At 34.5% G+C, this 24,143-nt stretch overlaps 1 protein-coding gene and 1 long non-coding RNA gene across 4 annotated transcripts in view; one reads left to right on the top strand and one right to left on the bottom strand.

The window, feature by feature from the left end:
* Nucleotides 1–2,675: 2,675 nt before the first annotated feature.
* On the bottom strand, nt 2,676–20,670 carry LOC136039395 (TELO2-interacting protein 2-like). Of its 3 annotated transcripts, none has more exons than XM_065723103.1 (6): nt 20,601–20,670; nt 11,584–12,044; nt 9,152–9,274; nt 7,120–7,275; nt 3,985–4,203; nt 2,676–2,998 (listed from the first exon to the last, which is right to left on the bottom strand). In XM_065723103.1, exons 2-6 carry the CDS (start codon nt 12,034–12,036, stop codon nt 2,702–2,704), a joined length of 1,248 nt encoding a protein of 415 aa, XP_065579175.1. In that variant the 5' UTR covers nt 12,037–12,044; nt 20,601–20,670; the 3' UTR covers nt 2,676–2,701. The 3 variants fall into 3 exon arrangements, with proteins under 3 accessions (XP_065579175.1, XP_065579165.1, XP_065579185.1); XM_065723093.1 differs by having other exon boundaries at nt 20,499–20,641; XM_065723113.1 differs by lacking the exon at nt 3,985–4,203 and having other exon boundaries at nt 20,499–20,629.
* A 2,107-nt stretch (nt 20,671–22,777) lies between these two features.
* LOC136034281 (uncharacterized) overlaps nt 22,778–24,143 on the top strand; it is a 74,162-nt gene continuing 72,796 nt past the window's right edge. Inside the window, exon 1 of the long non-coding RNA XR_010619154.1 lies at nt 22,778–22,888. This is a non-coding gene — a long non-coding RNA (uncharacterized LOC136034281). The remainder of the gene's footprint in view (nt 22,889–24,143) is intronic.

The following is a 24,143-nucleotide window of genomic DNA, read 5'->3' as shown; positions in this document are numbered from 1 at the left end:
AAGGATCTTTTTACTTTCATTAATTTTTCGAGGTAATGATTTTGAGGCAAACCAATATTTCATGAACCAAAAATGGAAAAGGATAATCAGAAAAATTTACAAATGTGCGTACAATAAAATCAAGAATATATGCGAGCAATTCCACAATAACTTATCATCTCAGTATGCATATGCCTATTTTAAGAGGCTTGACCAAAGATTAAAAAGTTAGAAAACAAAGAGAAACAGATAATTTAGAGGTTTGCCACCTGTAAGGGTGCTCCGATCGCTTCTTGAGCTTGTCACGCATACCATTCAAAAGGCTGTGCCGGATGCAACTGCTGAGAATAAATAAAGTTTAAACTTGTATACTATTATAGTTTCAAAACATTTGGAAAAATCTTGGAGCTTGCAACGTATCACATTATAAGCTTTAAAAATTCGCATACTTTTTCGAATTGTTATAAAAAGCTTTTGCCGCTGCATTTTTTGGATCCATGTAATTCATTTGAGGTACCGTAAAAGATTTTTAAAGACATCAATGATTGCTGGATGCAGGATTTAAAACATGCTTAAGATTCAAGATTCAGACCTTACTAAAAATTTCATACAGTGTTCGTTATAAGTATTATTCGTAAACAAATTAAACAGAACAAAAAGAAAACACAGCCCAAGAAGCAAAGAAAAAATCCTACTTGAGTCATATTTCATTGAATAGTTCCCACCTATGAGCGTAAATAAAGTGGCATCTTTGTGATATGAACGTTGAATAGGGTCGATGATAAGACCACAGTAAAAATAACCTCTTCTTGTATTGTAGTGAAGTTGTTATTCAGAATAATAAATTAATGTCTAGGCTTTACGAATGTATTGTCAACCGACGTAATTTCAAAGCGGTTTTACAGACGCAGTTTTTCTGAAAATTGTTATTAGCAACAATAAAAAAAAATCGTTTTATTACTTGAATAAGTTGTTATGCTAAAGACTTGTTCTTTTCGCAAATAGAGAGAGGGGGATAAATAGGCAGAAAATAAAAAAAATTACCAATCTGCTGCCCTCTGAAAAATTGAAAATCTACTGGTTGTGACATTTTTTTAGTAGGAAAAGAATCAATTAGTCATTAAAGCAGGTATTTCTGTTCCTCTTTTTCAAATTCCCTTCATTTTCTACGTCTACTCAAAAATTCTCACGAATTTCTTCTTATTTTACTAAACATTTCTGAGAACACAGAAAAGCTCTTTTACGCGCATTTTCGTAGATGCACACACCCAACTCACTAGAGGATGAGAGAGGAGTAAAGAACAAATGGTTTTCTTAGGATCTATTTTTTCTTGGAGGGAGTTCTTTAATAAGAAACTTAGGGCAGAATCACCCTCTCCCATCCTTATGTCTGCAAGTATTCCCATTTTTTCTGGAACTTCACTGTTTTGGTGAATACTTCACAGCTTTTTGAAGGTAGAAGGAACAGCGATCTGTTCAACCACAATGCTGTTGGCAGGCACGTCAAAATAATTATGTGCAAAAAAGATAAATTCACATGAATGGTAAACAAAGAGGAAATACTAATAGTCGATACAAAAGTGGAAATCATAATATTTTATCACCCAAGAGGCCTTACTCGATGACATAGGAAAGGAGTACAAGCACTTGCTTCTATACAACATTTAGCTGTAATCTTTACAGACTAGTTACCGGCGAGCTACCTAGTCATTCTTGTTTAAAAATATACAAATAAGTATAGCTAAAAACGTGCTATTTCGCTAAAAACGAAGAAGGACCGACAGTTTGGTGATCAGACTGATCACCAAAGACAGCAAACGCAACTACTTTTATTGTAATTGCATAGCTTCGACAAGAATTACACTTCATCTCATTTAAATTACTGCTGTGTTTCTGTTTATCATGAACAAACCAAAGTTGAAATGCAAAGTAACAGGACCCTCACTAAAAAAAATTCTAATAATCAGAGCAGGGATTTAGAAACGCTGGTTTTTAGAACTCAAACACACAAAAAAAGAAAATGGTCATCAACTTTTAAATTATGCCTGCACACAGGAAGGAGGGTTGTTGTAGGGAGGGGAGGAGATAGCTGTGAGTTGCAAGACGTATACATGTGACATAGCCTAAAAATTACAGTTGAAAATGACCAATAAGTATAACTATTTATCACATTTTTTTATTTATTTCAAGCAGATTTAGATAATTAGCAAAGACACGCCAACAGAGAAGTGTGTCTCCATCTTTTCTAATCTTCAGTGAGCTTGATGAATACTAGATTAAAATGTTTTACTACTACATAAGGTAATCACACTAATAGCAACCAAAAGAAAATCGCGTATAACTGTATAATTCTTCCTCTACGTTGGATGGTTAAATGACAATTCGTGTTCATTTTTCTTTACATGGAATAAAAAGAAAAAAAATGAATCAGTGATGGTCTGTCAAGAAGAAGCCGAGAAGGACGACAAAAAGAAAGGCCATAAGAATACTTACAGCAGTTTAGAATTACAGGTACTTACTAGTGGAACACGATTAATAATCACCATCAGCAGGCAATAGCTATTTTCATGTTCACTTGCTACACAATCATATATGGTGTGTTTTAAAGTACTTCGAAGTAAACCAGTCTTCTTGCTTTTTCATTCTTCTGTGGGCTTATTCTCTGATACCATTAGTAACAAACAGAACAGTACAAAAACAAAAAATGACTTTATTTAGGAATTTAAGTAGCCTCAGACAATTCTTCGATTTGCAATTTTTTTAAGGCTTTCAAGATGAAATCGTTAAACTTCAGATTTTCAAACTTTGTTCGTTCAAGACCCTCGGTAAGCGAAGCAAAAAGAGTCAGTTCTTTGGTCGCTAACAGCACCAATATATCAATAACAGCACTTTCAACTGATTTATGCAGGAGTTCATTCTGTGCTAACGTGCCGTACACCAACTTAAGGGTTATCTCTAAAACTTCTTCCATGAAATACTTTAATCGTGGTGAACAGAGTCGACAAAATTCAAATAGCACCTAGAACAGAAATATTATTTACCATATCATAATACTCTTTAGGAAAGGGGGGTCTTGGATGATTTATCTCTTGAGTAAAATTTGTCAAATTCTTGTAAGAACCAGTAGTTTTGAGATTCACCGAAATATATCGCATTGCTTTGCAAATGCAACTAGAAAATAAGTTTCCATTAGAGGAATCCATCTCACTTCAGAATTAATACCGAAGAAAATTAAGAGCTACGCTTGATCGTTTGGGACAGGGGGTGGCCAACCTTTTCATACTACGTGCCAATATTTGCATACCCCGTGCCTAGTATCGCTGTTTTTACTCCTTTTTGGTATTCTATTTTGCAATAATTTAGGTTAAGCAAATCAACGATGATGTCTCTATGCTTCATTAGCGTTATATTGTTCTTTATTGTTTTCGTAGACTTGACACCCAAAGAGTATAGATTCTTTGCATGGTCAAAACTTACAATGTACTTCAGTAGATTTAAATAACAGTAATCCTGTTTTGTTGAGTGAATAACATGTATATTGTCAATTCTCTTTCCCTGCAGTATTTGCACACCGTACTGAATTTCCATGGTTGATCTTCAATTATCATGAACTAAAAAAAGGCAGATACAAAATTCAAGGATGTAGTTTTCTGTTGTAACAATACAGTGCACCAAATTCGGCGCATATGCCACGGTTTGATCATCTCTGGTTTAAGGCGTGACGGTAAACGTCAGGTCCCTTGAATAGAATAGGCAACAAATCATCTTTTTACCACCTGTATCCTTCATCGTGCTTTTGCAACCAAATTCAGTTCTTCCGTCTCGGTAGGGTTACCTATCTACAAATTCGGTTGTTTGATGTGTTTTTAATACTAATGATCACACATTCCGTTAATTTGTCGGATTCTAAAACCACTCATTTGACATTGGCCAGCATGGTTTTATTCTACAGCTTCTTTGACGAAAAGCTAAACAACAAAGTAAAATATGTTAACGAAGTTTTACCTGCAGAACATTTCGATGAGTAGGGGTCGTTATGCTTCTCTTGTCAGCAAGATATTCATCACAAATTCGGAAAAGATCCTTCCTCCACATTATTGCCCTTAAATTTTGATGTCTTACATACAAGAATACAAGCTTTGAGTAAACTTCTCGCATCTTTGGGTTTTGCTCTAAACTTGACACCTCAATGAGGCGTTGAAATACAATATCTGACTTGGTAAACTAGAAATAAAATATATTAAGTATTAAACGATAGAATAACAAATATTATATAATAAGTCCTGCTAAATTTAGGTTGTCAGTTGAGACAGTAGCTAAACCCAGGTTCTAATTACTATTTTGAACAACAAAGATCAGGAAGGTTTTTCCCTTACATTTAAAGAATGATGTAAAACTTTTTTTAAACTAAAATTCCTAAATCTAGCATAGTCAATCAAAACCAACCAAATTTCAAGTTCAATCATGTCATTCAATAATCGCCAAAAGGCTATGCTGTAAATATAGTCAACTTGGAATAAGCCAGAAATCAAAAGAAGAATTTATACGGTAGAAACAAAGGTTCATCTCAAATTGAGAGCGAGTTGAGAGCAGCGTTCATCTCAAATAGCTAAAAATTGTTTAGTGAATTTCTAGGGAAGAAGCAATTCTGTTCTATAAGCTGCCTTACAAGGAATCAGTTATTTACTTATTCGAATTGTAATTTTGCGGCAATAATTATTAGTGTAAAATTTTGGTTGGGAGTGGCATTGTATGTAAAACAGACCAAATCCATCAAATTGGCAACAGCGTAATCCCCTATTATAGTTACAATAGCAGACAACCTTTTCTGTACCTCTTGTGTGTTAGCTTCAGCACCTATATAACTTGGAGCTACTAATGTGGCACATTCTTTCCTTGTCAAACAGTTCGTGGTACCGAACTGTAGTAAGTAGCGACCCGGCTCAATAGTAACCAAAACTCTAAAAGATGGAATTTTGATACCAATAGTTACATCAAAAGAATCGCATTTTAATGCTGATTTTAAATATATAAGTTTCATCAAGATCAGTTATACCCATCAAAAGTTACGAGCCTGAGAAAATTTGCCTCATTTTAGAAAATAGGGGGGAACGCCCCCTAAAAGTCATACAATCTTAACGAAAATCACACCATCAGATTCAGCGTATCAGAGAACCTTATTTTGTTAGTTTCAAGCGTCTATCTACAAAAATTCGGAATTTCGCATTTTTTGCCAGGAGACAGATCACGGATGCGTGTTTATATTTTTTTTTTCTTTCAGGGGTGATCGTATCGACTGAGTGGTCCTAGAATGTCGCGAGAGGGCTCATTATAACGGAAATTAAAAGTTCTAGTGCCCTTTTTAAGTGACCAAAAAAATTGGAGGGCACCTAGGCCCCCTCCCTCGTTCATTTTTCCCCAAAAGTCACCGGATCAAAATTATGAGAGAGCCATTTTATTCACCATAGTTGAAAAACCTAATAAATAAGTCTTTAGGGACGGCTTACTCCCCCGCAGTCCCCGTGGGAGGGGCTGCAAGTTACCAACTTTGACCTGTGTTTACATATAGTAATGGTTATTGGGAAGTGTACAGACGTTTTCAGGGGGATTTTTTTGGTTTAGGGGGGAGAATTGAGGAGGGGGATTATGTGGGAGGATATTTCCATGGGGGAAAAGAATTTCAATGAAGGGGGCGCAGGATTTTCTAGCATTATTTGAAAAAACAATGAAAAAATAAATATGAATTTTTTTTTCTCCTGAAAGTAAGGAGTAGCATTAAAACTTAAAACGAACAAAAATTATTACGCATATGAGGGGTTTACCTCCTCGTTGTACCTCACTCTTTATGCTAAAGCATTTTTAGTAATTTCAGCTATTTATTCTACGGCCTTTTTGATTCAGAGGTCATTCTTAAGGAATTGGGACATTTAAGCTTTAGTGTAAAGAGCGAGGTATCGACGCCCATCATATACGCAATAAAAAATTGGCGGAGAGCCAAGATCAAAACATGCATTCATTCAAAAACGTCCAGAAATTAAATAAAAAAAACAAGTTTTTTTTATTACTGTTTTACTGTTTTAAAAAGTGAGTTAAGAGAAAGAGTCAAACTTTAGCCTAAAGAGCGGGGCGTTGAAGGGAAAAGTCCCTTTCATATACGGAGCAATTTCTGCTCGTTTTAAGTTTTAATGTTGCTCCTTACTTTCATTTAAAAAAACTTGTTTTTTTTTATTTAATAATGCACAAGCAGTAGTGGTCTACCATATCTTTCCAAAGGAGAGGGGATTATTCCCCTGGTGTAATATCCCAAAGAATGTCCCCTTGGAATATTGATGGTCAAAAATGCGCTTTTCTCGGTTATGATCTCCCTTGATACAAATTCTCTGGTACCCAACCTTCTGCCCTCAGGGTTCAACCTGTGTGCATCTATAGTACCTTACTATAAAGATGAAAGATAGTGAATTTACACTGATTATATAAGTATTCTTTGAATAGTTGTAAAAAGATTTCTGTCGTAGTCATGTCGCTTTACATCATCACAGTCTCAATTTTATAAAAGAGTCTTGCATAAAAATGCAACCTAGCCTGGGTTCCGATACTTTTGTCTTATGACACACCATTCGCATGCAAGTGGCCATCGTTTATCAAAATTTTATCTTTCTCATAGCATCCTTTACATTTGTTTACTCTTACATGCACTGGGATCATACGTGGTTTTGTGCGTTTAGTCTATTTTACTCTAGAACAGGGCAAAAACTAATCTGATCATTTGCTTCAAGAACTTCCTTGGAGAGTCAAGCCTTTCGGCCTTTGACTTCTCACAAGAGCGGCCACGTAAACTTTTCTGAGATTTTCCAGAGAGGGGAGACAAGGATAAAAGTGTCGGTTTGTACAAAAAGTGTTAGATTTATTTTGAAAACAGCAACCTTTTCCGTTGTACTTTTGAAAAAGTAAATTATGTGTTTTTATTGTCTTAAAAAAACAAAAACAAAAAAAAACAGACAGTAAAATCTTAGCAGAATTTTAAAATTAAGAACAGAGTTGCCGACGGAAAGCGAGTAGAGAAAAATGCCGATAATGTAAGAGAGTGTGAGAGAGACAGAACTGGCTTTAAAAAGAAATCATGCAAATGAAAATAACTACCTGGAAAGAACTGGATTCCTTATAACACTTCTGTAGAAGCACCAAGATTGTTAAGTAAAGAGCTTCAACTGTACATTCTTCATTAAAGTGTAGCATTTTTGAAAGGCAATCAAAAATGACGTCGCATCGATTGTACCACTTTAAATGAGTCGATGTCTAAAAGTAAACATAAGCTTTAAGCTTTTGAATAACTTTGAATGTATGTAAAGACACTTTTCTTGATAATCATTTTAAAATTACATAAATTTGAATATTGAAGCAGAAAGAATTGAATAATTAATTAATTTAAATGTTTTAGTTTAGACAGACTAGCGCACTTTATGCAACAAAACTACACAAGATCTATCAAACTGATCACATGCACTTGGCAGTGTGTTAAGTAGAACAGAAAGCGTTTTATAGTGGAGGAAAACTTTCATTTTTCAACTCATCTTTCATAGTTATTGACGTGCCACCTCCTAACAGGAAAATGTTAGGTATGACATCAGACACTGCTACCACTATTAATGACTGAGCACCAAGCCGCCTGAGGCCAACACAGCTACGCAAGCTCCTCCTCCAACCCAATCTATTTAAAGCCTCCCTCTTTACGCCCTCTCAGGAAGTTTCCATTTCCTTTAAATCTTTATCTATTACATCATCCCATCCCACATGAGGACGAACTTTTTTCCATTTAGCCCTAGACAGTTGGACAATCTTCGGAAATATGTAATCCTTCATCCGCAGAACGTGACCTAGCCATCTCAACCTTTCTTTAATTATAGCTCTAGAAAGCGGGATTGAACCACACTTTTCGTACAGCCTACTGTTTGAAAAACGGTCAGTCAGCCGGGTACCCAGAACAATCCGTAGGCAATTTCTCTCGAAAACATCTAGTAAATTTTCATCCGCTTTTCGGAGCACCCATGCTTCAGAGTCATATTTGACCACTGACATCACTGTGGTTTTCAATATTCTAATCTGGGTTTGGAGACTTGTCTTCCTATTCTTCAAACTTTTTTTTAACTGTAAAAAAACACCCTGAGCCTTGGCTATTCTACTTTTAACATCTTCACAGCTCCCATCGTCTTTACTAATAATACTACCAAGGTAAGTAAAGCCTATCCACCTGATCAATCTTTTCGTTGCCCATTGTTACCTTTTCGTCTTCACTTATTCCTAGCCTTACTGACTTAGTCTTCTTAACATTAATTTTCAAACCTATTCTAGCACCCTGAACTCCCAAAACCTCTGACATCAGACAGAAATGAAAGAAAAAGTAACATTGAGAAAGACCTCAACGAGGACTACATCCAAAGTGTATCTCATCCCTTCTCCCTCAAAGCTATCTAATCATTTATTTAAGGTTGTCACATATTTAGAATACTCTAAAGAGGTTTCAAATATAACATAAGACAAGAAATCCTATTTTATACTTGGTTTCCTTGTCTTATTCCAGAGTCAATATCAAACAATGAGAAAAGTCTGCTCCTACTTTAGATGTTGTTCCCACATAGTATGCCTGCATCAGGCAAATCATCAGGTATTCCATCCTTCTTCATGGCATCCCACGTGGCGTTCCATGTCTCCCAGGCAAAAGCAGAGGCAAAACCTGGATAATTTTTTGCAGATGTTTTAATCTATGCCATATTTATAACCTTAACTTAAAGGTTTGAGGTATTTCATGGCAAATCATAGATCTTCCCAGAATTCATGGTAACCATTTTGTCTTAGCAAACATTCGTGTTTCTCAGGCTAACAAAAACTGTTCGTAAAAATTGGGGAATCGGAATCACGTCTATATTTCACCTTTTACTAGCAACTAAGGACAGTCTAGGTCTTGCACATGAAAATTCTCAAGTATATTTTCGTTTTCGGTTAAGTTTATTCCAATAATACTTGTCACAAGCACTAAAAAGAGAAATATAAGTTTAATTCAACACTAAGTTTTATATTTTTGATGCTCATGTCGAATTGGATGTCCGATGGCGATATACCTACAGCCTTGCAGTCCATCTAGAATCTTCGGCAATGGTTATTAATATTTACTCACCGATTTTCTGACAATCTGATCCAAACAAAGCAATCCTTTTTTCCTATTTTCAGGCATGTAGTCATCAGCCAGTAAAAGGGACAATGCCAAGCATCTCGTCAGTTCAGGCGCTAACAAGTCTCCCTGAAAAATTTGCGGCTATATTCACTCAATTGAAAAAATGGCTTGGAATTTGACTTCCAAAAATTAAATTTTTAATTAACAATTCTACCAGAAATAAGCAATGATCTGATTAAAAGTCTTCCAGTCGACAAACTACAAGGAATAGAGCCAAAAGAGAGACAGGATACAGGGAAATAAAGACAGAGAGTAATCACTGTCCGTTTGAGTTCTGGTGAGGGTAGATTAGAATATTACTCAGCATTGAACTACTATTCATGATGAAAGTTCTTTCCAAAAGTTGAAAGAATAAAAATAGCTACACTATTGACACGTCTAATCTTTTTCTTGTATAATCTGAAAACAGGCTCTCCAAAAACAAGTTCTAGAGATACAAATAAAGGGCCACACTGAAACCTAAAACGTACATAAATAAAGTCATATAATAATTCAGACTGAAAAGCAAAGATATTACTATAAATGAATAAATGGAACCCAAAATGAACAGAAATTAAAATGAGTAATCATATCACACATAAACATAGCAGATAATCCTATGGATGAAAAAGCAAATGCTAAAACGAACAGAAATCAAAAATGAATAACCAAGTCTAAATTTAAAACAAACAAAAATTACCACAAATAAAATTAGGGCTCTGTCCACGAAAGCCTTCTAAAGGCCAGAGTGTGATTTGTACTTTACTGATAGTACATCAGACGAAAAAGGCAATATGTTGTCAATTAGCGGAAAGTTCCTGGTTTGATTGTACCAAATCAGGGTAGATTTTCTCGTCTTGTGTTGCCCTCCATGTTACTTGTTTGTCGGGAGTGTGCCTTCTCCTGACAGGAGGAGATAAGTCGCGTCTTAGAAAAAATATTTTAGGTTTTTTTTAAATATTTCCTATATCTTCCTTCTAGGCTTAGTAATTCAAAGATAATTGAGAATTTCCATGTCCGGGATCCTTTCAATCATTTAGATAGTATTGAGCTCCGTGCTAGGCATAAATCAGATCGGTAAAGTCGAGCTTTGTGTCTTTTTTTGAATAGTGTTTTAAGTGATTACGATTGTCTATTTTTTTTTCTTATTTCTTATGTACTCCCCTTCTTACTTTGTGTTTTTATAATGGGTTTGTAAATAAAAAAAAGTAATATGGGAGTAAATTCTACTAAAAACAGTTTTGTATTTATTTTTCAAGAATCTGGGGATGGAAGCATTAGTGATATTCTTTTTATATAGTATCCTCAAGTAAATACTGATGACTTCTCTTAAAAGTCAGTGGAGGTGCTTACGATATATCTATCACAAAGCTTGGGCATTTTTGCAAGTGTAAATTTTGTTTCCCCCACTAGATTTTAAAAAGGTTCATTTTTTCCTTATTCATCCTCACATTTTGCTTGTTTGATTTACAATATTCAAATCAATAATTTAATAAGTTAGTGACTGAAAACGATACCCTTCGTGTGATTTATAACAAATTTTCAAGTAATTTAGGTGAGGGACTTTTAGCAAATAAAAAAATTCTGCCAGCTGCTAGTTTGCAAGGCTTTTACATTTTGTTTTTTAGATAATTATCTGTTTTTTAGAAAAAAAAGACCACTTTGTTTTTAGACAATTTTCATTCTAGACCGGAAGCCTAGGGATCAGTTATGTGCTCTTTGTTATAACTCTATAAGTTGTAAAAGCTAGAATCCAATTTTCAGTTAGCTTCAAGGGCTAATGCTACAGAGTTTCTTGAATAGGGACCTAAAATATAATGTAAAGCTGAATAATTTTAGATATAATTTATAGGATACTTTCTAGCTAAATTATGAGATGCAGGTTAATTCATTTATTTTTTCTAACGCTTTTTGTGTTGATCCTACAGGAGGTATTACCTCCTTCATAATATCAAATAGCAATTTCCAATCATTACACTTGAGGAAATACTTAGAAATTGTTTCTGTTTACTTTGTTGTGCAAAAGCAACTCCACTTCTATTACTCTAATATATTTTTTTTGTCTTTCGAAATTTTGGTCTAGAAAGTGTATTCCAGTTCCAAGACCACCAATACTTTGATGCTCTTCAAGTTGGTATTTACACTCATGTCGACGTTTAATTTTATTTTGTTCACTGATTTGTTTTTGAATTTCATGTTTTGTGTAAAAACACTTCCAAACCTCATAAGAATATTCTTTTACCTATAATTGAAAGCAGTATCTTAATTATCAAATCCAAATTCCTGAGAGGGCATTAAGACTTGGCTAGGTATTATGCCAAGAGATCTATAGCCCTCTATGGCCATTATCTTCAGCAAATATTACACAAAGTTTATCTTATATCCAAACTAAATACCTCAGCAATTTCCATTATCCAAACAAAGGCTGATGAAGAGGCAGGCTTTTGTCTGAAATTATCTTTTTGCAGAGATTTGCATAGCATTTCAACAGCATAAGAGAACATCAAGTCTTGTTTCCCAGAGTCTGAACCATACCTCTTGCACAACAAACCTTTTACGTCAGAAACAAAGTTTGCTTTCAATACAAGATTTAAAAGTTTTTGGCCTTGTTGATATATAACATCATCATACCAGGGTTCAGACTTATTGCTGTATTCTCCATGGAAAAGGATAACATTGCAAATGAAAAATGGATCTTCACTGAGAGAATTAATGTTTTCAGAGGACTGAGTGGCATCTCTAAAGAACTTTTCTAGGGAGGCTCTGACAGAGTGTTTATGGTTTTCAAAGATCTGATCTTGGTTGCTATATTCAGGTAATTCAGGCAATAACGGCAAGATTTCTTCCATTTTAGGTCCTGAAAATAAAAACTTTAAAAGGGATACTCCCTCATGGAAAAAGAATAAACAAGAAGAATGCAAATACATTCTTAGACCACCCTGACTATACATGACGTATGAACCAAAAAAGGAAAGGATAGTTGAGTTACTTGGAGAATCTTAGATGCTTGGAGATTTTCTTTTTATTTATTTATTCTTTTTTAGCACTGAGGACGACTTGATCGAGATCCTTGTCGAAATATTTGCTTATTTTTCGTCTTCAAATTTTACTACTGGCTGACAAAATCCTCATTTTCTCAATTATCCTTTCCTTTCTTGGTTTCCAACGTCAAGAAGAAGTATTACCTAAAGTACAGAGCAGACTATACTGCTAGCACATGTATATAATATAAAAATTTTAGAAGCTCGATTTGTTTTTTTCCTCCCTTCTAGACTGAAGATAATTAAAAGTAATTAGTGATCGTTAATGCATATTGTGTCCTTAAAAATACCATAGTTTCCAGCTCTATTAACTTGCCTTAGTTTTTGCCTTTCCCTTGATTTTACACATCTGCCAAAGTTCTCGGGATTAAAAGTATTGTACTTCTGTTTCACAAGTTGGTCTTTCTACTCTTACATATTAGTAGATTCCAATTCTCCTTGGAATACATAGCGTTTTATTACTTCCTCTATTGTGGAAATTAGTTCTTACGAGGATTAAATTAATATAGGAAAAGGGGGAGTGGAGCAGATTTGAAATTATTGAATACACATCGAATTAACAAAAATGATGCCAGAGCAAACCAACAAAAAGAAAAATCACAATACACAGCAAAACAAAGGAATCAACAAATAAACCAAACATTACACATAAATTAATAATACAACTAATAAAATGAATCACCTGGTAAATGTGGAAGGAAATAGTGCCACTGGGGGTTAGGAACCTTTGAATTATGATTTCGAATTTGCTTCTCAACAGCTACATAAGGTTATGTGACCTTGTAGTGTTTGGTCAATTTTGTATTTCAACTCCATGGGGGAAGGCAAAATAGGTGTTTGGAAAACATGAAATAATGAGACCCATTTTTTTTCTATTTGAGTAAAACTCTTCCAAAAGACACAAGAAGAGGGATACAGTGCTTCCTACCTGGCACCTTTGCAAATATCAACAAGCTTTTTCACATGGTATGGAATGGCTAAATTTGTCAGGAGGCAGGCGAATTTTCAGCTTCAAATATAAGTCTTGCAAAGCACTAATGACGGATGTATTCACTCTTCATTTTGCCGTGAACAAAAGGGTAGATCGACACAGTTATTGGGCATACCAAAGAAAACTGAGAAGTTGACTTTTCTTTCTTGGGAATAGATGTCAATTCAGCAATACAGAAAGACAATGGAACAACTCCCTGTGTGTGAAAATCAACATTAATATATATATATATATATATATGTTTCATATATATATATATATATATATATATATATATATATATATATATATATATATATATATATATATATATATATATATATATATTAATGTTGAGCCTCCTGACAAATTTAGCCATTCCATACCATGTGAAAAAGCTTGTTGATATTTGCAAAGGTGCCAGGTAGGAAGCACTGTATCCCTCATCTTGTGTCTTTTGGAAGAGTTTTACTCAAATAGAAAAAAAAATGGGTCTCATTATTTCATGTTTTCCAAACACCTATTTTGCCTTCCCCCATGGACTTGAAATACAAAATTGACCAAACACTACAAGATCACATAACCTTATATAGCTGTTGAGAAGCAAATTCAAAATCATAATTCAAAGGTTCCTAACCCCCAGTGGCTCAATTTCCTTCTACATTTACCAGGTGAATCGTTTTATTAGTTGTATTATTAATTTATGTGTAATGTATGGTTTATTTGTTGATTCCTTTGTTTTGTTGTGTATTGTGATTTTTCTTGATTTTTCTTTTTGTTGGTTTGCTCTGGCATCATTTCTGTTAATTCGATGTGTATTCAATAATTTCAAATCTGCTCCACTCCCCCTTTTCCTATATTAATTTAATCCTCGTAAGAACTAATTTCCACAATAGAGGAAGTAATAAAACACTATGTATTCCAAGGAGAATTGGAATCTACTAATATGTAAGAGTAGAAAGACCAACTTGTGAAACAGAAGTACAATACTTTTAATCCCGAGAACTTTGGCAGATGTGTAAAATCAAGGGAAAGGCAAAAACTAAGGCAAGTTGATAGAGCTGGAAACTATGGTATTTTTAAGGACACAATATGCATTAACGATCACTAATTACTTTTAATTATCTTCAGTCTAGAAGGGAGGAAAACAACAAATCGAGCTTCTAAAATTTTTATAATATATACATGTGCTAGCAGTATAGTCTGCTCTGCACTTTAGGTAATACTACTATGTCTGTTACGCCAGATTATATCTTCTATATATATAAAAATAAGTTGTATGTATTTTTGTGTTGAGGGTTTGCATATGACGTCTGAAAAATAAAGAAGAAAAAGAAAACAAACTAAAATGTAAAAACTGGGAATTGCATAAATATTTCGAAATATTTTGACAATAGATTAAAGTAATTCGAAAACCTTAAAACAGATACTTAAAATTTAAGGTTTATTATAAATTGTTGAGCTTTAGCAAGCTTGGCACGTGAAGAGGAATTTTTAGTATAGATCTTAAAATGACAGAAGAAACAGCCGAGGAAGCTGCTCAAATAGTTAATTCAAAGAGAATTTTTAGTATAAATCCTACAATGGCAGAAGAAACAGCCGAGAATTCTGCTCAAAGGGTTAATGCCAAAAGGCTTGCGGCAAAAGAACGCAAAACCGCACAGTTAGATGAAAATCCACCTGGACAGCGAGAGTCAAAACGTATCAAAACTGAAAATGATAGCGATGATGATTGGGTTTGGGATTTTGACTTGGATAAGGTCATCAATGCCTACCAGATTTTAGTTAAAAAAAAAAAAAAGTTCGGCGATATGTATTTCATAGTGATGCTGAAAAATAAAGAAGAAAAAGAAAACTGAAAAAAGAAAAAAGGTAAAAAACTAAAAAAAAGCAAACTAAAAAATAAAAAAATTAAAAAAAGAAAAAACCTAAAAAGAAAAAACGTAAAAAAATAAAAATAAAAAATATAAAAAACTAAAAAAAAGGTAAAAAACTAAAAAGAAAGAAAACTAAAAAAGCTAAAAAACTAAAAAAAGAAAAAACTAAAAAAAAACTGGGAATTGCACAAATATTTCAATATATTTTGGCAATAGATTAAAGTAATTCGAAAACCTTAAAACAGATACCCAAACTTTGAGGTTTATTATAAATTGCTGGAGCTTTAGCATGCTTGAAACGTAAAGGTTTTTCAAAGTGTCAATGTTAGAATGAATATTGACAAATTGAAGAAAACATTTCAATAAAAAGAAGAAACTAAAAAAGAAAAAAACTAAGAAAAGAAAAAACTAAAAAAGGAACTGCATTTATATATATATATAAATAAGATGTATATATGCATGTTTGTCTGTTTGTGGGTTTGCATTTGACGTCATTATGAGTATATAAGGCTTTGTATATGACGTCATTATAAGATGACACTACAGACCGGGACACAAATGACGACCGGGACAGAGGGAATATAAATGACGACCGGGACACTCAAAGAGAAATTACAGACTGGGATACCGGGACACAAATGACGACCGGGACACAGGGAATATAAATGACGACCAGGACACAGGGACACAACTACAACGGGGACGCGGGGGCACAGGGGGATATATAAATGACGACTGGGACACGGGGAATGTTCGATTAGCAATCACCATCAACAAAGCTCAAGGGCAATCGTTAGAAAAATGCGGTATAGATCTGAATACGGATTGTTTCCCATGGACAATTATTATGTTGCATGTTCAAGAGTTGGTAAACCTGACAATCTATTTATATGGCCAGACAATGGGACATCAAAGAATGTTGTATATTCGCAAGTTTTACGTAGTTAAAAATATACATATATATATCTATCTATATTCACTGTTGCAGGACATAAAAGGTGAACCTTTGGATGATCGTTTGCAGCTATTTATTGCCCCAAACATGTCTTGGACCAATCAGCAGAAGATATTCTCCCTGGAGACCTATTTTGAGACAAATCATACCAAAGTGTACAAATTCAGTTTTGAAAACTTTTCAATTGTCGCAACTTATTTTGTGACCTATTTTGGACAAATTTTTCTAAAATAGTTGTGGACTTCTGTTCTAAAGCCAAAGGGGGAACTTATTCAGGCTGGAAAATTAGGAAAATGTTGCTGCAGTGAGGGACTCAGTAGGATACAACCCTAGGAAATCAGTGCATAGACGCAGCCAAGAACTCGGAATGACAAAGGAGTGCAAGGACATGCAAGGACAGAAGAAAAAATTGCTGCAGTAAGGGACTCAGTAGGACGCAGCCCTAGAAAATCAGTACGTAGACACAGCCAAGAACTCGGAATGACAAGGGAGTCACTGTGGCGTGTTCTCACGTTTAATTGGACAGTGTAGTCACTCACTACAGCAATGTTTTCTTCTTTCCTTGCACTCTCTTTCCTGCCTGAATAAGTTGCCCCTGTGGCTTTAGACATAAGTCCACTACCATCCCATGCTCACTGAATTTCGCAACCCAAGTGACAATCGTGATTTTGGTGGAAAGTTGCGACAAGGGAAGTTTTCGAAACTGAATTTGTACACTCTGGTATGATTTTGTTGCAAAATAGATCTCCAGGGAGAACATCTCCTGCTGATTGGTCCAAGACATTTTTGGGGTAACTATAGCTGCAAACAATCATCCAAAGGTTCACCTTTCATGTCCTGCAACAGAAAGGATATTTGTTAAAAAATGGACTTTTTATCAAATAAAATATGGGTACAAATCTTTTTGGGTCACCCTGTATATATAACCCAAATTTAATAGAACAATGCCCTAAAATTTATTTTTCTTCAAAAATGTTTTGGAAAGTCATTTTATAACTTATCTTACCAACTGAACAATACAAAATTGGGCACAAAACACACATTATGTTTATGCATTACAAAAAATATTTTCTAGTACCATTTGAAGTTCTGACAAGGCATCTGTTCTACATTTCATCAATAAAGAACGCTCCAGTTTTGAACCGGTATCCCCCAGCCCTTTTCAGCACCCCATTATTGATGGAGGATAGCTGCTTTGCAGAATACTATGGTAAGTAGTGCTATCTTATGGACATGTGTGTGACAACTGTGTGACATGCCAAAGGTAGTATTTCAAAAATGCAGTTGTTTTCACATCACAATTTATTGTTGACTTGGAATACAAATTCAGCTATTTTTTAGCTCTAGTTCAGCCTCAACAAGATCAAGGTTCTAACATTCTGCAAATACCCTGGCATTAGCTTTAAACTCTTTGATTTCTATGTTCATACATTGAAGAGGCAATAATGATGACAAGAAAATAGTTTTAGTTTGTTCATGTGAAAAAGTAGGTTAGGCAAGGTCAGCAGGGAGTCTAAGTAAAGAATTAGCAGAAACCATTTCCAGTAATCTTCCTCAGTGCCTACTGGAATAATTTCCTCTGTGACATATTTGTTTAGAAACTGATAAAAAAAATTGACAAAACATGACCAGCCTGATTAGATTCTTTCAAAATTTCAGTCGCTGTTTCATCAGCATTTTGGTGATCACTGGAAATAACATCAATAGTTCTTAAAATGTGTTGAGTCATGTTGACTATGTCCAAATTTATGGCCTGTGGAGGATTTGCTACATGCTCTAAAATTGCAGAGTATTTTGTAAATAATTTCCATAGTAATTACAAAAACCATTTTTATGGCATCATGCAGCTGGTAAGCTAATTTTCTTGTCTCCTGGTTGCCTTCAAAAGACAGTTTTTCTAATTCATCAATAATATCTAAAAAACCTTTGGTCAAAATGTTTGATAGATTTGTGCTTTTCTGCCATGCATTTGTGTTGAGTTTGGTACTACATGTCTTTGTGCTGTAGATCATCAGAGTCTTTGTGCTGTAGATCATCAGAAAAAAATTATGATATCCTTAACTGTGGAAACAGCATTTTATTACTTCAGGTATCTCATTTACATCATTGACTATTAAATTTAGTCCATGGTTAGCACAATGAAATAATATGGCTTTCTTAATTTTTTTCCTCAGAATTGCTTCAATGCAACCTTCCTTGTCCATCATTATGCTGCATCAAACAGGTCCCAGGCCAACATATTTCTAAGGATCCAATCTGTTGTTATAAGGGAATGTTTCAGTTTGCTTTGCTATTGTGGCCACATCTTGGGCTTCAAGAAGACTGAATCCAGCAAATTCTTCTTTAATGACGTTTAGATTTTCATCATAATATTGGGAACCCATGGAGAGTTGATCTTTACTGGCTATATCTGCTGTCTTGTCTGCTAATACAGAACAAAAAGATGCATTTTTGACCTCCTGAACAATTTCTTCTCAATAAAGGGATTATTCTGAACCTGCAGTGAAATATATGTAGCATTTTTACTCTTTCCTAAGTGATTTTTAGTTTTGTGTACCTGGTGCTATTCTCAAGCTGAGTAAATCAATGAACACTCTATCTCTTGATTTCTTTTCTCTTGGGGGTAAATCACAAATACCAGAGAGAATTATTACAGAAATAATAGATTTGATTATTGCTCTATTTTCAGCAGTTGTCTTCTGATAAGAATTTTGTAACAGTATGTCTACTGAAACAGTTTAAAGGAATGCTTTACTAGTAACTGATGCTACTCTGTACTGCTACTACTTTTGAGATACTAGGAGTTCATGTAGCTTTTATAATATACATACATACCTCTATATTTGGTGAAAAGTCTTACCATTAAAGAGCCTAAAGTTTCTTTGACTGTTGGAGGAGTGGGTGGAAACAGGACATAGTATTTACACAAAGGTCCCTTAAGTTTTTCTGAATAAGCTACCACAGGTAAAGGTTTAGCCATCCATGGGTGGACTCTCCTTTCAGATGCTTTGCATCATGTTTGAAATGATAGGTTTCATGAAGAATCTATGTGTTACATATAATATTCCCCTTTCTTCTGGTGAAGGGACAGCCTTATCTCCTTATCAATATAATTTTTTTATATGGGTAATATGTGGTATACATGGATTAGGTGTAACAAGGTTGATGGAACAATTTCAGATATTTTTGGTGTTGATGGAGTTAAAGGACAGGATGTCAATGATCTTACAGAATCAGTATCACTTTCACTACTACTATTGTAGCCTTTTTTCCTCTATTTATGTTGATCAAACATAGAAAATTACTTCTTTTTCATCAATATTATATTTATAATTAGTAGTATTATAGGCATAAACAGATAATAAAATAAAACTCTAAAATATTATTTTTGTGACTCAGTAAGGAGGCAGGCAGCTACCATAAAGAGTTTCTTAGCTTTTCTAAATTGTAAATTCTGAGGTTTCAACTCAATTCACTTTCAAGCTCAATGAGGTTAATTTGGGTAAGATCTTTCCAGCATCTAAAATGTAAATGGTAAAGCCCATATCTTAATTATCACCAAAAAACACAATTAAATTAATATTACCTGAGGAAGTAGAAAGAGAAATATGCAAAGCTTTGTAAATATAGGGTGGGAAATAGGTACTTAGGGTGCTATTATTGCTTATTTATAGGGTTTTTTTCAAATGGAATCAGTTTACAGTAGCCTACTGATCAGCCATTTTGAACTTGCTCACCTTTTACTTATATACATGCTTCAGATTTTGGAGGGCAATATTCTCTAGTCTATTCATTTGTGAAAATTTTGTTCAATCAACATAACCACTTTTCAAACTAGCAAGAAGCCCCAGAAAATTTTGCTCTTTGGAGTTGATTGTATGATGCCTATTTCTATCAAATTCTGTGATTTTTATGAGTTTATAGCTCCCCTGTGCTACAGGTTCCTTGATAATTACCAACCCCTTATCTATCAACACCATTCTACTTTCTCAATCTATTTCAGAATCTTTTAATTACTCTGATTTGAATAGACCTACTTAATTTAGTCATTTAGATATCCATTGTTGTTAGATATCCAATTTCTAAATATCCATTGTAGGCCTATGAAAAACACATTCAAACTTGTTAAATACTAAGGCTATGAAATCTTCGGTTTTTTTCATTAAATTTATTTGAAATACAATGAGGTAGTATTGTGCATGTAAACCTAAAGCAAACACAATACAAGAGCTTGATCAAGGCAAGACAAGAGAGGATCTGCCTAAAACACATCAAATATCACATATAAATGCTTCCTAAGGTCCTTTGAATCTAGCTCTTTAGAAAATTGTCATCCTATATTTTGCTAAGACTTGGCCATTAGCATATCCCATGTTCTAATTTTCAGGCAATACTATAATATAACAAACCCACTATCCTACTTCCAGAAAACAAACACATATAAGCAATTTGATACAAATCACATTACAGTTAGATAACAGATTCTTGTTCTAAGAATTAAATTCAAAACTACAAAGTTGGCTGATTCTAAATATGAGAGTGATATATAAATATTAAAACTGAATTACACGTTTTGAACATTTTGAAAATAGATTGTCTTTTTGAAATTCTGTCGCTGTACTTAGAAGTTGAGTCTTATATGAGCCATCTACCAGTAAAACAATGCACATGTTCCCAAGGAGCAAATGAAAACCAAGGTAATAACGCTAACCTATATAATGGCGGCCGAGTCACGACGTAGGCAATAATGCTCCTTAACCTATATAATGGGAAACCACCCTTCATATGACTAGGAGGGATTTTCACTTTGTTACCCAAAAACTTACATACAAAAACTTGTATGTAAGTATGTAACTTGTATATTTACAATAGTCTCTAGAAAGTTCATGCGCATACGCTACAAAATTTTTGCTTCTCAGTTTCTGTGCAACTGCAGTGTGCACAGAACTTCGAAAACGCTACCATCGCTACCGAATTGAATTACATGCCCTGTAAATTTATACATTCGATCAAAGTCGAATATTTCAACTTTCATTTGCAATTAGCTTGAAAATGTTTAATGACATTACATTTTCCCTATTGAACTATAAAATTGTTGCCGTCTCGTGTCTTTTAAAAACTTTATGTACTGAAACCAAAAGTTATGGCTCACCAGACGAAGCGTTTTTAAAATAAAGATTACCTCATTTACTTAGTACCGATCAAAAGGATTAACACTCATTTTGATATTTTTTACGCTGACATATCAAAGATTTAATTACTAACATCAGTTTTATATATATTTACAATAAACACTTGTAAGTTGTTTCTTACTTCTGTTAGCTGATTTTGGCAGAGGCCTATGCTGGCCTTTACCTTGGACCTTAGATCCTCCTGTACCTTCAGAGGTGCTTAGGGCATCCAACACGAATCACCAGTCATATCTCTTCACTGTGGCCACCCAGACATTTTCCCATTCAGGTTGGACTGAGGCAATGAGATTTGTGAGGTTAGCTCGGTAGCTACGTCGTAGGTTGTTTTTGGGGCGTCCTCTTCTTCTGATACCACGTGGCTACCACTAAAGAACTACCTTCGGTAGTCGAGTTTTGGGCATGCGGATAACATGACTGAGATAATTCCAATTCATGAATTTGATCCTTTTGGTTATGAGTGGTTGAGATGTTTTCTGTCGTATAGATCCGTTTATTACTTTTCGGGACCATTGGATATTTAGAATGCGCCTTTAACACATTTTTTAGAACGCGTGGACTTTCCTTTCTAGTTGTTGATCAATGTGCCAAGTTTCAGAACCAAGAACCAGAACCAAGTTTCAGAACAGCCTCAGTTTGAGTCGGAGAAAGTACTTCTGGCTGTGCCAAATTTGAGATAGTGCCACTATCCACAAGCTAAGACACAGGATAAACACATTGAATACTTAGTTCCTGTTGAGTTCCATGGTTTTTTTTTTTTACAGAATCTATGCTTTATTTTTATTCCAAAAACTGTTTTTATTCTAAAAACTGCTCTTTTTGCCATGTCTCCAATCTTGGCCAGTAAATTTCAAAACTGTTTGAGGCTCTAGCAGTAAAAGCGACCGTGGGACTGTCTAATATTTTAGATATTACTTTAAAATATACGTTGTTCTAAAACCTTTATCTTTCTAGTATTTAAAAAGAAACTTTTACAAACGAATTATTGGGGAAAACAAAATAAGAAATTTAGGTATATGGAGTATGATCCCAGACGAGCGTCATGATTCTTCAAACTGAACAAAATACTACCTTTTGAATCATATTTGGATTTGAAAAATGTAGGACAATACCAAAAAATCATGGCAAAACCACGCCAAGTGCCGATTGAACCGCTTTAATTCCTTATGAATAATTTCATGGATGATAACAATTGAGGTTATATTTTAGATATTACTGCGTCAGATTTGATTTTAGAGCTTCGATAACTTATTTTGTTTCTTGTGTCTGCTGTCCAGTATGCTAAATAAATAAAAACAAATATGTCAAAAACTAGTGTAAATTCTGTAAACATCACAAAAACTTTTGTTTCTGTTTCTATGTCCTATATTGAAAAAAAAATCAGAGTTTTATATTTCATTGTTGCCAAGCTACAAACAGCTCATCTTAAAAGCAAAGCAAAAACAAAAGCAGTACTGTAGTGCTGCTCAGGCATAAAAATTAAAAGAAAACAAAAGCAGAAACACAGGTTGAAGCTACCATAAAACTTTTATTAAGGCTGTTTTTTTTATATAGAAGTTCAGACTGCGGTTCTACCCATAAAACGTCCCAAGCAATCTTGGGATAATTTTTCGACCAACAGCTCGAAGTCGAGAGTGATTCATTGACGATATGTCAAACACGCAGTAAGGTATGTAAAGTTATGTTTGGACTTCATAAACTAAAAGCTAAATTTATATTTTAAGATTTTTTTGAATCGCCCTGAATGTTCTGATGAAGGACAGGTTGAGTATAAAAGGTTGGAGCTGTTCTAGTGTTATAAGATGGTTTGGACTCTCCGTTCCGTCATAGGCTCCGTCCTCCGTCCCTATCTCTAAAGTGAGTAGTCCTAATTTTGTAGCCGCATAGTGGCATCAGCATGAACCATTCACCAGTTTGCATAACCAGAACCGTGACTGATAAGGGGGCTGCAGGGTTAACTTGAGCAGTGGTGCACCTCGAGCAATTATGGCCTGGTAAAAACCTCTTTCTATGGTAGCTATCTATTAAGGACTACCTCTCCACAGTAGCTTAATGTTTTAAGGCATGGAAATAGTGCAGGATTTCAACTTTTACTGATAAAAGAGCATCACAAAGTGTAAAAAACCAAGATGTAACCCAGATATACCCAGGAGTGCACTAAAGGCACCATTCATACTGGATATCCCAGGGAATTCATGCTGTCCGGGTCTAAGTGGGCTTATCCACTTCCTGTAAACTTGAGAAAATGTATTAGTCTCTGTCTTGCACTGGTATGAGACCCATTGCTTTCCATGAATCCTTAATAATTTAAATAATATGAAAATTGCAGCTTGGAATGCTACAACATTAAATAAAGACTCTCCTATTGACTTTTGACTGCCAAATTCAGACGTTTTAAACTAGACTTGTTTTGCATTTTGGAAAGTCATCCCAGGGGTATGAAACATGAAATTTGGTAGCATAGAATATATTTACTCAGGCAGGAAGGATGTGGTGCTTAGCCAGGGAATAAGGCTCATGATAAATTTGGTAACTGCTAAGTCTGCCATAGGTTGGGAAGGAATTAAAAATAAAATGTTTGTTGCTCCTTTAGGACTAATATGTGCAAGGTATCAGTCATAGCAGTTTATGTCCAGGTAGAATCGATTGATTAATTGTAGTGCTTCAAATGAATTTTACTTACAGCTACAGGGACAAATAGATAGGATCCCAAGTAAGAATATGATGTTTTTCTTTGGAGATTTGAATGTCCAGATTTATAAAAAAAGCGATTGATGGTATCCTAGCATAAGTAAATTTAGTGCAGGAAAAGGAAATAGAAAGGGTTGTATACTGCTGCAGTTTTGTAGGTTTAACGAACTAATTTCAACTACTACAATATTTAGTCATAAAATGGCCCAAAAGTTAATCTGATACTCGCATGA

This window comes from Artemia franciscana, chromosome 2 (assembly GCF_032884065.1).
Source record: "Artemia franciscana chromosome 2, ASM3288406v1, whole genome shotgun sequence".
NCBI classification, from domain to species: Eukaryota; Metazoa; Arthropoda; class Branchiopoda; order Anostraca; family Artemiidae; genus Artemia; species Artemia franciscana.
This window is presented reverse-complemented; position numbering and strand designations above follow the sequence as displayed.